The sequence below is a fragment of the Silurus meridionalis genome, chromosome 17, assembly GCF_014805685.1.
Source record: "Silurus meridionalis isolate SWU-2019-XX chromosome 17, ASM1480568v1, whole genome shotgun sequence".
In the NCBI taxonomy this organism is placed as follows: domain Eukaryota; kingdom Metazoa; phylum Chordata; class Actinopteri; order Siluriformes; family Siluridae; genus Silurus; species Silurus meridionalis.
Genome location: NC_060900.1, coordinates 23572501 through 23590907, shown reverse-complemented (window position 1 = coordinate 23590907; position 18407 = coordinate 23572501). Strand labels below are relative to the sequence as shown.

The following is an 18407-nucleotide window of genomic DNA, read 5'->3' as shown; positions in this document are numbered from 1 at the left end:
GAAATAGAAATAAAATACAGTATTGATGCAGAGAATTTACCGCACTGAAAAGCAAAACCTTCATTGCATTGCTCATGATTTCTCAGTACTGGAGTAAATTGCTGGAAAAGCCTTGTTTACGTTTTCGTCTTCCCATTCACATGAAGGAACACCCTACCGAGGTGATCTCTCTTGGTAGATGCATGGGTAAATTGTTGGACTTGGATGCCATCTGCATTGTAGCTTTTAGTCAGAAATACTTTTTTTTTTTTTTTATAACAAAATTCATTGCATCGCTGTTTTTTTTTTTTAAGATTGCAGTTCCCTCCGCAGATAACAGAGGGCGCTAAAATTACAAGCGGTGTTTGTCAATTTTGAATTGTACAGGTTTAAAAAAAGTGACGCTTGCATGGCAGTACTACATAAAGTAGTAAGTGGCCAGTGTGTCCTAATAGCGATAGGCGGCACACGTCACGGGCCGGTCCAGAGACCGTTTATCAAGATGGCAGACAAAAGTGTGTGGCGATGCAGGTTCTTGTGAACGAAGGCAGTGCGGTTAATGAGATGCCCATCTACAGTATTTGAATGGAGAAAACGTTTCAAAGATGACCGTCAATGACGTCCTGGTGGTTCCCTGACAAAGTGAAGCAGGCTGTCCTAGGATGGTATAAGGGATTGTGTCAAAAAATAAATGCAGTTTCCACTCCTTGTTTTACAAAAGAAATTTGTTCCTTTATTTTATAAACTCAAAAGTCCCGGTTTGACTTGAACACCCTTCGTGAATACCTCAAGAACATGTACTACAACAAGAAGTTTGAGATACACTTTTGGTACAGACTTGCATTAAGAAAACTGAAATTCGTTTCGAATATAACAGACGACGGCTTTAGAAAGCTTTGTGTATTTCAGGCCTGAAATGTATGAAAAAAAATAAATGCAACTCCAAATCAAAATAAGTTTGTACAGGAATATATCACAATGAATTTGTCTACTATTAAAAACTGCAGTGTCTTTGAAGTCCATTTCCATAAATCACAGCCGAGGAAGAACGCAGAGCTTCTGGTTTGTGCCGCATCCTGAAGAACAGCACGTTTTCTGTGCACGATCTGAATGTTTATAAACCCGGCAACTGACCACGTAGTCTTTCTGAGTAGTAAGTCTCAATGCTGCATGTCCCACATCTGCTGGGGTCGGAGTGTGAGGTGGTTGTGGTGCAGCGTCCTCACCTCCGTGAGGCGACCGAGCAGCCTGGCGAAGCGGCACGGCCCGTGAGTCGTACCCTGCCCGTTCCTGCACACCTTCGAGAGCAGCTCCAGAACAAATTCCTGCAGGTTCTCTACACAGCTCATGGCACGCAGATATGGTCTGTCTGCATCATACATACACATAGGAAAGGGGAAAAATATCCTTGTGAGGTTTAATGGAATGCCGTTCTTTGATTTGTGTGAATAAGAATAATGAATATAAATCGGATTAAATGTCTACACTCCTGAGCAAAAAGGAAAAGAGCCAAACCCAAAATGGCAAAAATATAAAGCTTGAATGGGCTTAACAACAAAGTCCTGGTCAGAAAATTGTGTGTGTGTGTAAATATCAGATTTACACCAAAGGGCTCAGTGGAAACAGTTTTATTTGAAACGGAAACCAATTTGTTGACGTGATGACGAGACTGTTAAAGTGATTTCATTACACTGTACACTGTACTTCTGTTCATAAGTTGCTTAGGGATGGTGAGACTATTTGTTCTTTCAAAATGAGAAAAGGAGTGTAACTGCATTCCTTCAGTCCACCAGTTTTATGTTTCACAGTGTATTGCATTATTCCTTCAATTAAAATAAAAAAGCTTTCCAGATCTCCATTTATGAGCTTCTCATCATGCCTTTGATTAGACCCTGACAGGCCAAAAATAATGTCCCAGACAATATATTATTGAAAATTTTACACACTCATACACTTTTGTGTTCGTGTGTGTGTGTGTGTTCATTGCATTCATTGCAATATGACACAGGAGCTCCCAAGAATGCATTAGTTTCATTTGTGATCATTTTCTGACCTATGGTTTATTATTAAGACCATTAAAAGCCTAATATTTTACCATTTTATGTTTGGCCCATATTTTTTGGGCCAGGAATGAAAACGTTTCATTTTGGATTGCACCATTAAAAACCATACAGTCAAAATGCAATCGGTTCAACAGACCCCGTTATGCTTCTAGTTTCATGACAGTGGGAAGAAAACCGGATGTCATGGTTTGCAGCATCATCTGAAGTAATGACTGTACAAGTGACTATAAACTACACATTCATTTTTGCAGCGTCAACAGAAAAGAAAAGAAAAAACTTATGAAAATGTATAAATCATTTTGAGTTGTGCTCTGAGGAAACGAAAAGGGGCTCGTGTAATGCATACTGGTGCTGCATGCACAATCATAAACAGGACTGTTTTTCATACAATAGTACCAAATTGTTTGATTTCATTTATACTAATAGCAAGTTTGCTAGAAAAAGAAAAGAATGACTGATGCAGATCAAGAAAAACCCAGAGTCCTTTTACTGATCGTTACAAAGCGCTGCTACTGGAGACTGTGGTAGATGTTATTGTTCATTAACATTATCAATCTTTATTATTAATGTTAATGAACAATAACATCTACCACAGTTTTTTCTCAATCTGCATCAGTCGTTCTTTTATTTTTCTAGCAAACTTGCTATCATAAATCGAATCAAACAATTTGGGACTATTGTATGAAAATAGTCCTGTTTATCAGGAATACCATTAGAGCTGCCGTGATGGAAAAATCTAACAAATATTTGATGTAATTAAATAAATAAGCATCAATCCTACAGATTATTTGGTGTACAGAAGCAACACAAAGTTTTGAAAACTCTTTGAAAGATATTAGTACAACATCTAGTATTATGTGAAGCCTCCAGACCTGAACACAGCACTGAAGTAGCAACGAGAAGAGCGTATTCAGCATCCGTCACTGAGATGGCTGCCATACTGTGGAAGAAATTCAGTACAGGACCCACGAGTTCCTCACTCATCCCTGCCCACAGAACAAGACCAGAAATAGGACAGTTTCTGCTGTTAATGTTTTTCCTGGCTGTCGCTGTGTTAAAGAGCTAAACATAATAAATTGCATTTTTTATGTAAAGATTGGAGCTAGCAGCTAGCTAAGATAATGTTACTTCCGCAACAGTGAGTTATAACTAGTCATTATTTAAAACAAGTGTTGTGTTAATAAATCTCAGAAGTAGCAAGATCAAGTATTCATATAAAACAAGCAATATAACATCAAGCTAAATATTATATTGTATAAACAGTTGGCCAAGATGCAGGTAACTAGCTAGCTAGATTTCCCCCATTTTCTCCCCTTTAGGATCAATAGAGCACAGATATCTTTTGATCAAGATACCTTAAGACAAGCTCATTTTTTTATTTTCACTATGTCAGTTACACTATATGGACAAAAAATTGTGGACGCCTGGTCATACGATTTTGTATGATCTTTTTTAAACATCTCTTTCCACATTTAGTCCAAATTTGCATTTAAATTAACCACTTTTCTGGGGAGATGTTTTAGATTTTGGAGTGTGTTTGTGGAGACTTGTGCTCATTCAACCAAAAGATTGAAAGGTACTGCTGTAGGTGATGTGAGATGGCCTGGGGTGCAGTCAACGTTCTCATTTATCCCAACGGTGTTCAGAGGTCTGAGCACTATAGCAGGCCACTCAAGATCTTACACATACTTTCTACCCATGTAAAACATAGCCCCTGTGCACAAAGCCATAAATATTTGTCATGCTGGAACAGGTTCGGATCTTCTAGTTCAAGTGTAGGGAAAATGTAACACTACTTCATCCAGGTGACAGTTTGGGGAAGAACCACATATGGCTGGAAAAGTCATGTCCCAATATGTTTGTCCATATAGTGTATGCCAGTATAATAAAAATTAAAGTTGCATTTGTTGCAAAACTGACAGCAGCATTCGCTAAACACAGTATTGTTGCCAGGTAAGCAGTTACTACTCTGGCTATCAAGCTGGTCAGTGTTAGGTAAGGCATCTTACTGTGACAAGTAAGGTACTGAAGGCTGTAACACACTAATTAACATTAGGTACAGCAGGTACATCATCTAGCTAACATGCTTGAGCATCCTATTATCTAATTCATTAAAAAAAAAAAAACTATTATTTTTTACTGCATAACACAAAATAAAACATTTCACAGCAGCAGATACCTGAATTTAATATCATCTCCTGACTGCTGGCCTTAGACTCTGAGGTTTTCACCCAGCTGTGGCTGTAACCACTTGGACCTCCAGGATACAGAGCTGATGAGAAAGAGGCTCAACATTAATGACTAGATATACATGTTTTGCTTGTTTGTAGAGAGTACACGAATCAATGCAGCCTTACATGAGCTGTGCAGGGGTGGATTCTCAGTAAACTGTTGAGCCAAGAGCAGGAACATGACCTCCACAGACGAGCCGGAGAGAAGAATGCTCTGATCAGCACTGTCCAAGAGCTCAAAACCTGAACAAGCAAACAAATGCAGATTAGGTAATCATTCCCGTTATGACGGTATTTGATTTGTACCGTTTCTGATTCTGTGGAAAGAGACATGTCGGACCAGGTATGCTCTTCGAGAACTGCAGGAGTCTTTCTATTTCGAGAGAGGTTAAGTCAGTCAAACCATCAGTACCATCTAGTAAACTGGACCACTGGGACACCTGAAATGAGATAGTGATATTATCAGTTCCTGGGAAAAAATTTTTCCAAACATAATTTTATTGTGGTCTTTTGAGTGCCAATTTTTAACTTATGAACTACGGTATATTAGAACATGGAACTGAAGCCAGAAATGTTAAATATGGAAAACTCCAAGAGCAAAAACTAATTACTACCAGGGTTTATTGAATCAGAATCACCTTTTTTTGCCTTATGCCTGAGCATACAAAGAATTTGTTTCCGTTTAGAGTAAACCAACAAAATGCAATTAGCATACAGCAACTGCACAACAATGCTGGATTGATCAAGACCAATACAAACATGATTACTAACACTAATCTAAATGACCAAGAATAGAAGTAGTACACATTGACATACACAAAGATCAAGCATAACATTATGGCCACATGCCAAATATTGTGTTGGTCCCTCTTTTGCTGCCATAACAGTCCTGGTTGAAACCGGTTGAACACTAACAGCAATAACTTCTTCAGTAATTGGAGCTACAGGAGCTCCCCAAATGCATCACTGGATAAAATGTTCACTTGCTGCTTAATATATCACACCCATTAACAGGTGCTATGAGGAAGAGATAATCAGTGTTTATTCACTTCACCGTTCACAATGTTATAATGTCATAATGTTATGCCTGGTTGGTGTACGTCATAAAGTGATATATTAGTGCAGTTATTGTCCAGTTAGTTAAAGAAAAAAGATTGCACATGGGTTTGATATTCACAAAGTAGAGAAGATAGAGGTAGAATAGTAGTAAGAGAGGGGTTTTTTTTATATTTGTGGTCCACAATATTAGCCTACCATTACACTGTATACCTTTATTAATTTTTGCTTTTTTTGTGTGCTTTTTTTGTGCTAATTACTTTTGTGTTGTTATGATAAAAGTTAAGACCATTTTGTGACACCCAGCTTTTTAATTTAGCTTTTGAAAGACCTGCACAACACAAATTGCTCATAAAATAACTATCACTATTAGCTATGGCCCTGGTGGTGATTATGCTAAACATGCTAGCCTGGGATTGGGCTTAATCAGTGACTTTTTGCAATGGTACACGCTAAAGCCATGCTGACATACACACCCGGAAGCGAGTGCCATCTTGAGCTCTGCACCGACGATAAGCTTCCACAATTCTGTTCAGGACACATTTCTGCTCTCTGGACAATCCTGATGGCACCTTAAGCACACAAAAATCCATACACGGCATTTAAAGGCATAAATATAAAAATAATCAAAATGACTTATGCAATTCTGTCTTGTGGAAGTGACAAGTGTATGCAGTGAGACTATTATTCAGTCTTGAATATGTTTTGCCACTTATCCGAGAGGCTTCATCAGTGAATTACTGCTATCTAAAACTGTGTGATTTACAGCTGTGACACTGTGGGGTCTGCTGGTGTGAATTAGCAACCTAAATTAAGGAAACATGGTGTGATGGCAGTGTAAAGGAAGCCAATGTTGCAGTTGATTACCAGTACACATCTCTGAATCTTGGTGTCAAGACGCCAGAGGTGTGAATCAATGTGTTTAAATAGCAGGGATTTTCCCACTATTAAGTTCAATTGATAAAGTAGGATACGCTGACAAATTCCACAATTGTCTGTGCACCTCTAAGGACCTTCAGAAAAGTAGCTCATACCCGTGCTGGTGCAGGTAGTCTGCTGGTAGAGGACACATTTTGCTTTCATTGCTTTCCTCGTCCTCAGCAACGAGCATTGAAAGTGAGTCTCCTCTGTGCTTGGCCCCCTTTCGTAACCTCTTTGACTGGCATTGCACCTCAGTCAGCAGACCTGTTGAGACAGAATCAAGCAGCTGAACATCACAAGTCATTCTTATTCTGTTCCATGCTTTAGCAAATATACACATGCACCAAGTGGCCAGTTTATTAGCTACCTACATTCAGGGCCAAAACAGTCCTGACCCGTTGAGCATTAACAGCTTGAACTTCTCCTGTAGCAATTTGAGCTACAGAAGTTCGTCTGTTGGGTCGGACCACACGGACCAGCCTTCACTCCCCACGTGCATCAATGAGCCTCGGCCACCCGTGACCCTGTCGCCAGGTTACCACTGTTCCTTCCTTGGAGCACTTTTAATAGATACTGAGCACTGCAGACCAGTCACATCCCACAAGAGCTGCAGCTTTGGAGATGCTCTGACCCATTTGTCTAACCATCACAATTTGGCCCTCATCAAACTCACTCAAATCCTTACATTTGCCCATTTTTCCCACTTCCAACACATCAACTTTAAGGACAAAACATTCACTTCCTAGCTAACAATGGCACTTTATGAAAAAAAAAGATTCAAACCAGGACTCCAGTTAAACAAACCAACAAAGTAGCAAAGGAGTATTATAAATCTATAGCTGGCTTTATTTATAAATGGTTATTGGAAACCATTTGGAACCCAAACTAGCTTATTAGGTACTGTAAAGGGCAAGATTATTGAGTATGGATAGACAGCGGACTTCAGACAGTAGTCGCCCACCAGAGGTGTGTGATCCTGGGCAACCTCTTGCCTCAAAAATAATATAATGAACGCACTGGCCCCTCTATCAGAAAAACCAATCATACAGGTATAAGTATAAAAGTACTGGCATTACCAGTTTGTGGTAAAAGTCCTCTTAATAAACACAGCAATGCTGCTGCACCTGATATACTTGTGCCAGCATGACGCATCCTATTATGTCAGTGTCATGGCTGTGAGGGGAATGATCCTCTATACAAATTATGTTTAGTCAGCAAAGGTTATTATAATATTGGATGGGGTAGAGGTGAGCTGGGAAACCATACCTAGCAATAGTCAGGAATTTTACACTCACAAAGAGCACCTCTATTATAGAATTGCCTCAATCCAATTTATGTAGATATTTCATATAACATACATAGTTTGCTAAAGCTGATATGTAACATAAAGCCAATTTCTATGCATGCTAGATCAATCATTTAAATCTTTTTTATTATAAATCATTAAACCCCAAGCTGTAATGTAGCTCAGAGAGGGGAAACAACTAATTCATTTGGCACTGTATCCTTATTACTTCTTGCATGAAATCACTTTAGATTTTGTTCATTTTGACTAAGAGGAGGCCAGGCATAAATCCAGCACAGTCGATAGCCTAACACTATACGGTTCACAATAACAAATCAGTGCAACAAGACTGCAGATTCTGTCCTCATCCAGTCTTGAAGGCCTACAATCTGACACAGGAAGTAAAATATCTTTAAATATAATACTATAAGACGATCCCCTTCAAAAGGTAAGAACGACTTCGGGCTGCATCACATCGAAACTGATTATTTTCCTATAAAACCACACCCTGTTTTGTTTTACCCGTTACGTCATCAATCCTTCATGAGCTGTAGGAACACAGCCTGTCACTCACACTCGGCAAGCATGCCGACGGCTCGACACTTGCGCAGTCGGCAGTCTTGGCACTTGCGACGCATGTACATGTCCATCTCACAGCTGCCGCCACTCTTACAACGATACACAGCCTTCTTGGTGACGCTGCGCCTAAAGAAACCTATAAAGAACACAAGAGCAGTTCCCTTTATGTAGAATCTATTGCAGTTATTTTAGAAATGTTTAATGGTAGTACAAGATGACTTGGTTATCATGTGACAATTACAGTGAGATATAATAGTCATAGCATAGATACTGAATACAGAAAAGTGAATTACTAATCGCCAAAATAATAAGTACATAAGTATCAGATCCTTAACTCAGTGCTTAGATGAAGCACCTTTAGTAGCAATTACAGCCTTGAGTCTTTTTGGTTATGAAACTACAGGCTTTGCAGACCTAGATTGGGGGATTTTCTGTCATTCTTCATGGCAAATCCTCTCAAGCTAGGTCTGGTTGGATGAGGACCATCAGTGGACAGCCATTTCAGGTCTCTACAGAGATGTCTAATAGGGTTAAAGTCGGGGCTCTGGCTGGGCCACTCTAGGACTCTAGTCACTCCTGTGTTGTCTTGGCTGTGTGTTTAGGGTTGTTGTTATGTAGAAAGGTGAACCTGGCAAAGTCTGAGGTCCTAAATGCTGTGGAATAGGTTTTTATTAAACATATCTCTGTACTTTGCTCCATTCTTTCCCTCAACCTTGACCACTTGTCCTGTCCCTGATGCAGAAAAACACCCACACAGCATGATGCTACCACTACCATGGTTTCCTGTTGGGCAGGTGATGACCGATGCCTGGTTTCCTCCAGACATAACATTTAAAATTGGGGACAAATCTTTGTTTCATCCGATCGGAATACTTATGTACTTGTGATATTTAGAAATTTTTACAAATTTTCTAGAATTATTACAGGTTACAAAATATAGATTAATGAGGGAAAAAAATCTGAACAATTGTAGTATCAAGCTGCATCATAACAGAATTAAAAAAGTGAAACAGTTCTGAATATATATATATATATATATAGCAATATGTTTTGCAGATATATACAGATTATATTGTAATTTAGGTTGAAAATTATGAATCTTTTTTTTTTTTTTAAGTAAGTCTAAAAAAAATTACACAGCAATAGTCCATAAATTCATTAAATACCATTAAAAACTTTTTTAATTCAAGCACAAATCAATTTATCACCTTTGCAGCCTTCACAGGTCAGAGCATTGTAGTGGTATCCTGAAGCTTTGTCCCCACACACCACGCACAGTTCATCCTGACCCTTGACCCGAGCTCCAGGCCCCAGTCTGGGTCGCTTCATTCCAGGGGTTGTACCTATGGTGCCTCTCGCCTGCCTGTGTAGTTCTAGGTCCACTTGGCATGGAGGCTCCGGACACTGCGGGCTGTACGGGTAGGCTGGGTTACATGGTTGAGAGTTGGGTGGTCCGTACAAAGAGACCTGCATGTTTGCTGGATTGTAGTGTTGCTGGTTGTAGGGAAAAGCCTGTAGATCCAAATCCTGGTATGAATATCCTAGCGGATCCACCAGCACATCTGTGAAAAGTAAAGAAATTCATATGGTGTAGGAACGTTTTCATATTGTTAGGAAGTTTTTCTATCTGGCTGGAAGGACCAAATGTTGGGAAGTTTTCCTCTCTATAGAATAGATTGTATATGAGGTGATTCTTGCTGTCTTCTGTTAGCTGCTGTTCGGTAGGTTGTGTGATGCAGAATGCATGCTGAAAGGCCACTGCTAAGTGACCACTGCTGAACGGTCAGTGCTGAGTAACAGGTTGTACGATGTCGAATGGCCACTGGTCAATGACGACTGCTGCTGTTGTTGTTGATCAACGAAAAGGTGCATTAATGACGACTGCTGCTCGGTGTTCTGGCCTTTTAAAAAAAAACAACTGAATAGGAATCCTTTCTTACACATGTACTTAAAAAGTCGGCACAATGGGATGCGCAAAAGGAGGCCACTGACGGTGTGGAAAGAAATGGAACACAATGCACATCGACAGTCTGTGATTTAGGAATTATCCGATGACTTTAATGAGACCAATGGGACAATGAAAGGAGCAAGACCTTGTGAACCACTGAGCGACTCTGGAAACCGGATGCAGCTGAGGAGCTCTGTGATATTAGTTTTGATCTATTATAATCGGGCTGAATCGATAAAGACAGCGTCAGCCTTATGAGAACGGGCTTGGGCTTTTGTGCAACATTTCACAAAGTGTTCCACGGAGAAAACATGTGTTACTGCTGGCACTCCTTCTAAAACACATCTGTGCAGAGAGACAGGATTGCTATGATTCACACCTACATGTTGCAGACAGAAACTGCCGATTAAAAGAAAATGTGGAAAACGCAGTAGAAATAAAGCTGTTTATCAACATGACATAAACAGGTAGATCCAGAGGCGGTTTTCTGTTTGGATGCAAACTTAGCAGAATATTTTGGCATCCTGTCAACCTTATCTTTGTCTACCACATCTGTTTTATATGTGTGATTAGCACAGAGCATTTTGACAGTTCCTTGTACTAGGAAACGAATGGCAAAACTCTCAAAAAGCATAAAACAATCTATTAGGGATGGTAAGATTCAGCAATTCACAGCAGTGCATTGCCATAAACCTTAATGATGTGATGCATTGATTTAAAAAGTTGGCATTTGTTCTGCGATGCATAATTTTTTAAAATAGTTGTATCTGTAAAAAAAATAACTTTCGTTATTTGTAGATGTGCGATACTTTTATTATTTAGAAAGTGACCAATATTTTATATGTAGATTGATTTCTCCTCACTAGACTGTTTCTTAAGCGTGTTCTCTCAGCACCACTGCTGCTACGAGAATATGAGCGTCAACCAAATATAGATTAACATGGCAGAGGTAGAGCTGCATTTTCTTGGAGACAGAACAGGAAAAAGAATGTCTGGTTTTATTTAATCTTTTTTCTTTTTTTTTTTTTGCACTACAAAGTCTGTTTCTGGAAAAAAACATGCTTTAGAAGTAAATTGATGAATTGCTGTCTGTCTGAACCAAAGAAATAAAAGCGAACTATCTGTAGAAATACTGAATTGTATAGCATCATATTTTTTTCTTTGAATCGTATTACTTCGAATCCGATGTGTTGAAGCAAAGACACATCACACTTCATGGTATTGGCGGTGAATCGCATCCTATCGGAAGCTGCTTCATATGTATCTTTAAATGTTTTGTATTATTGGCTATGCATCGAGATGCGAATCGCATTGCCCTCAGTTATGAAGACTGAATTGTGTCAATCCATTTTTCCCTTATGCAACTATTTAATGCAGTTTAAACACAGCTCATAAAATCTTTTCAGTTTCTTGCATTTTCTTTCAGGTTTACGATCCCTTTGTGTCCCAGCACAGCCATACAGCTATGCTGGTTGGACATGTGCACTCATATTTCCAGACAACTACAGAATTCTTATTATACCAGTATTCCAAACAGGGTTTCATGAATCCAGATTCATATTTGATAATGATCAGGTTGGGAGAAAATTAATAAAAAGCTACAATAAATAAATAAATATAACTCAAATTAATAAATAGAAAAATTCCCTACATCCAAATGCTTGTTGGATTCAGTCGGTTTTCATGTTTTCCGCTCTTCATTTGTGACAAGGCATCTCATTCAAATGACTTAGCCTCCCACTTCCCTTTTCTCCCAGATGTTTTTCATCTTGTTCAGCCTGGGATTTGTTGTGTGACACGACCAAGCTCGCATCTGTTTGTAAACTATTGGAGTTCTCTATAAACACCCATGTTGGTGATCACGGTTTGCTCACAGTGCGATGTAACCACTTTCTGCTTCCACATCATAGTTGGCTTGATCTTTTTATATTTATATGAAATTATTAGAGTTGACTTGTGGTAAAATAAGCAGCATTGACACCTCACAAGGCTTCAGGGTTCGATACTGAGCTCAGGGTAATGTCTCACACCCAGTATTCCTGGGATAGGCCCTAAATTCCCGTGACCAGGATAAAGTGCTTCAATGAACGAATTAATCTTGATCTCATAATCATAATTTCTGTAGATCAGGTTTTGCTTTACAGTAGAAAAGTAGGGGCAGATCTACTGGGGTAGCACAGGGTGGCAACTGCCACCCTAAGAAAACGCATTGCCACCCTATATGCCACCCCAACACTGATATCGAATTGTATAAAATATAAATGTAACCAGTTTCCTTTAAACGATTTACAGCAGCAGTGCTTCAATGTGAAGACATAAAAAAAAAACATACCAATAAAAATGGCAAGAAATCTTGTTTTTCTTTAAAAGTGTAGTCTGAACAAGTCAAGTCAAGTTTATTTCTATAGCGCTTTTCACAACAGACATTGTCTCAAAGCAGCTTTACAGAAATTAACAGTTAAGGTTGAATGGTGTGTATTTATCCCTGATTAGCAGCCATGGTGACTGTGGCAAGGAAAAACTCCCTAGATGTTATGAGGAAGAAACCTTGAGAGGAACCAGACTCAAAGGGGAACCCATCCTCATTTGGGTGACATCAAGACTGTGATTATAGTCTTTAAACAATACAGAACACTGGAGAGAGAGAACTAACATGAGCACTGGAGTGTAAGATTATGAGTAATGATCTTTCTACAGTCTTTACGTCACCGTGGTTATAAAACTAGGAGCTACTGAGCAACTCATACAACAAATGACTCTTATGAACTGGTTTGTTTCAATGAATCGAATACATTCAATGTAACCAGCCTGAGCACAAAGAAATTACTATCTGGCTCTTTTAATGAATCAACGCAATCCAGTTCCAATCCAAATATCAGGATCAGTTTAAGCTAAATATCAGGCTTTATTTCATTTTTATAGACCAATATAAAAATGTGCACCCCCGTGTATACAACAAATTAATATCTCAATCCTTGAAGCCAAAAGAACCATGCAAGGATGCTTGCTTCAGTGTTGCCAACCCTCATAATTCCCATAACTTTCTCCATATGGTTAAAGTGAAGGTTGAAAAGGAAGAACCTTACCATAGTACTGCGGTTCCGCAATGCCGTAAGCATCTGCTCCAGAGATAAACCCTCCAGTCATCATGCCCATCTCAGGATCCATCCACTCTCTCATCTCCTCCACTGATTTCACGAGCACACACTTTCCAGAGACGTCCACGTCTAAAACAAATCAGGACATGGTTACAAATGAATCATAAACACAGTCTCTTAATCGCTTACTTTCAACTGAGCAGTGTTCTCTGACGTAGACCGTCATGTCTGGACTTACAGGATCTATATTTAGTCTATGCTTTTGATTCAAACACAGATCATAGAGGCCTGAGGAGGTCAGGGTGCATGGAGACATGGGATAAGGAGTGTGAGAAGAGGATGGAACGAGTCCCGTGTGTCTCAACAGCTGCTCTGGCGACGGTTTCAGAGCGCGGCTCATGAAACAGAGCCGAGTCCCTGGTGGTCTCTGCAGGTTTGGCCTGGAGATGGACATCCAGCTGGAGCCACCTTAATGTGCTGAGATATGGCTACAAGAAATAAACATTGTACTTGGAGACAGTCCTTTCTGGGGCTGGTTTCGCTCATATTGCAATACTTTTATTTGTTCAGACTTTACATTTTTTGAGTCAACAATCATTAAACAAAAAGATCGAATGATCAGGTGGGTGTAAAATCGCTGAACTATTAGACCAGAAAGTTTATTTCCTGTTTTCCAATGCCTTATCTGCTGTGTGTGTGTGTGTTGATCCACAGTCTATGTCGGTCGATCTGCGCGTCTCATGGGAGGTGAGAGTGATAGACGACTCATCTCTGATGCGCCGCTGACTGTTTGCTCTGTTTCACTGTTTGCTACAGCTCTGTTTGTCCTGCAGTTAATATTTGACCCCAAGGATTTAGGATTTTGGAGCTTCAACTAACCCCCTATCACACACACACACACACACACACACACACACAGAGAGGTCCTAACTGGACACACAGAGAAAACAGATCTATAGTCACCCTGTAGACCCTTTACATTAAGTCATCATTATATCCCTGCTACATTATAGTGACGGAACGCCATGCCAATGTGATGCTACTTGCTTGATTAATTATTCCGGGGGAGCAGTTATGACAGAGCCATTATTAGCATTTCTACATCCCAATCTAGGGAGGATTTTTGTTATTTCTTTCCCCATCCATCAACATGACTAGCAGGACATTTCCACGCAAATCCAAAGAGAAGAAAAAGCAAGACCTTTGCCTGGTTGCCCGCACACAGCTTCACTCCGCACAGGGTGAGAACGAGTGAGACTGTTGAACTCCCTCGGAGAGATGAGCGGGTTAAAGGGCTTGAGCTTTCATTCATTTTTTTTTTTAATGAATACCATAAATAGCAACATCTATAGCCTCACTTTCTGTGTTTGGATGGATGGGGTAGGGGTGGTCTTGTGTTGCAAAACCTTTCGGGAGTAGGAGTTGTCTTAGGAAGACACAGTGAAAAGAGATTAATGATGGTAAACTTTCCAAACATTTTCGGCTTCAACATCATTCGTCATATCATACCACATTAAAACACCAAGTTTCTACCGGTAGTCCTTTTTCCTTGTGCCACTTAACCACACGACATGATCAATCCATATCTCATATCTATCATCTATTTCTTTTAATGCTCTACAACATTGTTTGGCTGCTATGATGCTGTGTTTATGGATTCTAACAGGAAGCAGACTCTTAGAATAGAGTGGCCTTGCAGGCTGCATTGGTGGAGGGGGGAAGAGACTAAAGTCCATGGTCAACTGAAGAGATTTCAGCGTAGGAGATAATCGCTCGTCGGGTTGCTATCGAAAAAAACCCGAAAGCTCAATTAGCACTTTTCTAAGGATTCATGACTCTGACGGTGCAGGAGAAAAATGAGGTGGCAGAACAGATAACCGGCACTAATTGGTTTCTTTTGGACATGAACACTTTGCACATATCTCTACTCAGCCTTGAACTCCAAGTTCTCACAGTAATCTTGCTTGCTTTTTTTTTTTTTTTTTTTGTATTTTTATTTAAATGTATTTTATTTTAGATATATTGCTTACGTTAATAATTTTTTTACTACAAATATTTTTTTAAACCAATAACGACTAATAAACCAATAAATATATATAATCGAATAAATACAAAACTTGTTATCCCAGTCACCTTTTTTACGATTTTATTTTAAATATATTGGTTATGGTGATAAAATCATGTAGTTTTACTTACAAAAACAGCTATTTTATGTTATTATTATATATATATTTTTTTACCATATAATGACCTTCAATTAACCAATAAATAATATATAATTAAATATATACATTGCACCAATGGGACACATTCATTTGTGTATATAAATCACACAATTAGCATATAAAAAAAGTTATATTTTGATTACATACACACACACACACACACACACACACACACACACACGTTAGATATTACAAATTTCATTACACAAAGCTAATTGCAAAAAAAAAAAAAAAACAAAGAAAATGGAAAAAAAAAAAATTTTTCTGTTTCAGTGTAAAGAGTATATATAGTGTGTAGAGTACTATAAAGTACACATGTAGATACTTCTGAGACACAGACACACACACACACACACACACACACACACACACACTGTAGTGATTTTTCGAAATAGGACGAACATTTTTAAGTATTAAATAAAACCCATAAAAAGGTGTGATATCTCGAGATATCATATAATGTTGATCCTTTAAAAACACTAAACCTCTGTTTAATGACTTTAAATTGCTGCTCTAAGACCACACACCATCTCGTCCTCATGTCTTCAGCCTCTTTATATTTATCTCATCAAGCTGAATTTTATTTACATCCATCTTAAGACTGAACCAAACATTTAGCATCATCTCATGGACAAATCGAGTCTCCTTACAATAAATAATAATAATAATAAAAAAATGTACCGTAAATGTGTCTAAAACGCTGCAGGGTTTGGGAGCACTCACCAGCTCTGATGTTCTCAGCGTTGGCTCTTCCAATATTCTCTTGATTTGACTCCCCGTACATTTGTAATGCTGACACAGGGCCAGCCTCTGACATCCAACACTTACCAAATACGCACACACACACTAAACAAACAGTGCTTTCTCCCCAATTCAAACTGTTCACTCAAACACATACCATTACACGCAACACAACGTCTCTAGACGTACACAAACACACACACACACACACACACGACTAAATAAAGATGAGCAACCAATTTTTTATTACAAGATGTTAAATTGATGTTAAACACCATCTGTATAACAATAGAAGAAAGAAGAATGATGTTGATACACTTGATACAAACAGTGTATTAGTGTTCTGGTAGGAATTTTTTTTTTTTTTTTTAAGACTAATTACATTTGATTTACTTTACGATGGGATTTATTGGATTATCTATTTAGCACCGATTTCACCTCACGTCGACACGTGGCAAACATGAGATCGTCTAATAGCACACGTTGCACCAATGAAAACCAACATGCACATGACTTGAAAGGAGTGAAAGCGAAGGCTTCGTTCGCCTGAATCGAGGCTCTCATTAGAACATTCCCAGCGGTTCGGTATTTATAAACAGCCCCCGTTCAGGCTGCTGATGGATGAGCCGTCACTATCTCTGCACTCTTCCTGCGGCCTCGTGGAGCCCTGCTGCCTTTCTCGCTCCATCCTGGAGTTTCACAATCGCGGCGACACAATCACACTCGCACTCCCTCGCTGTCACTGTGCGTGCACACACACAGAGGGTTCTGACCCTCTTCCTGCCTGGGTGGGCTCTTACAGGGGGCAAGGGGGACATTTTTTAGGTCACACATTCCAACCCATTTCCCCTAACTCACACGAGACTAACGACAGCGACTCGGCTAATGAGGGGAAACGACACGAGCGCCTTTTCCAGGAACAACATGCAACTGTGACAGGAATCGTGCAGAGGAAAAGGAGTTCCACAATTGTTTTGTTTTTTTTCTCCTAGTTGTGACACTCATGGTCCAGCAGCCATGAGGCCTCTGTGATGAATTTACACCTACGTGAAAGACTCGATGCGAAGTTTTTCTATATGTGTAAAGTCATGCCGTTAAAAGCGAAATTCGCACCGAGATACGAGCGAGGCCATGGAAAAATCTCAGACTTAAAGACCTGTAGGTAAATGTGGTTTATACGCACGATTACTGCAGGGAATTTTAACCCTGTATTGAAAGAGAAAAATGACATGTCTAAGGGCAGTCGTCGAACTCAAAACATAAAATAAGTGACCATGGAACCCAAATTCAGTAACAGTCTAAATGTCAAGGTCCTGGGATGAGATAGAAACAAGAGATCCTGACAATGAAGGTGGTTATGAGCTGATACAACTTTCCAAAAATGTACAAAGCAACTTGTATTCAAGTTATTCGAGTCACACAGTAATAATAGCACAAATACAAGTAGTCCCAGACTTATGACGAAATGCGTTTGGATGACCCGTAAATTTTAATATATTGCAAATAACCCTGCAGTACTGTATAAACTATACAGTATATACACCGATCAGGCATAACATTATGACCACCTGTCCAATATTGTGTTGGACCACTTTTTGGTGCCAAAACAGTCGTGACCCATTAAGCATTAATTTCTTCAGCAATCTGAGCAACAGAATCTTGTCCGTTGTATCGAATCACACAGACCAATCTTCACTCCCCACGTGTATCAATGAGCCTCGGCCGCCCATGATCTCGTCACAGGTTCACCACTGTTCCTTCCATTGAGCACTTTTGATAGATACTGACTACTGAAGACCAGGAACAGCCCACAATAGCTGCAGTTTTGGAGATGCTCTGACCCAGTCGTCTAGACGTCACAATTTGGCCCTCGTCAAACTCAAATCCTTACGCTCACCCATTTTTCCTGCTTCTAACACGTCTGGTTTCAAAGCAGCACATTCCACAGAGACGGCCCTTTTGGCTGTTTCTGAGAAACTACATGCTGCTCGATCAGCCAAGCTGTCATCTTCTGTACCTATCATCCTGGACCTCTCAGCAGCATTCGACAGTCAACCACTAGACTCTCGTCTACCCTCGGTATCCTCGGAACAGCATGAGAAGGGTTTGCGTCCTACCTGGAAAGTCGCTCATAACACGTAACTTGGAGGGGATCCACATCTGCCCGTGCAGACTCACCACTGGTGTCCCATTGGTGTCCATTGGTGAAGTAATATCCTCAAATGGGTTCTCTTACAGCTTCCGCTCGGATCTCGGCATGCTTGATGGACATATCTTCATG

At 39.6% G+C, this 18407-nt stretch overlaps 1 protein-coding gene across 1 annotated transcript; it reads right to left on the bottom strand.

Annotated features, from left to right (window-relative positions):
* Positions 1–550: 550 nt before the first annotated feature.
* nr1h5 (nuclear receptor subfamily 1, group H, member 5) lies at positions 551–17942 on the bottom strand. The gene is given in 12 exon segments (XM_046872065.1): positions 551–1348; positions 2915–3028; positions 4222–4314; positions 4400–4516; positions 4614–4713; positions 5806–5901; positions 6364–6401; positions 6404–6514; positions 8110–8250; positions 9323–9676; positions 13149–13289; positions 16067–17942. Coding segments are annotated over 12 exon segments (1650 nt in total). The 5' UTR covers positions 16203–17942; the 3' UTR covers positions 551–1139.
* Between the last annotated feature and the right edge of the window lie 465 nt (positions 17943–18407).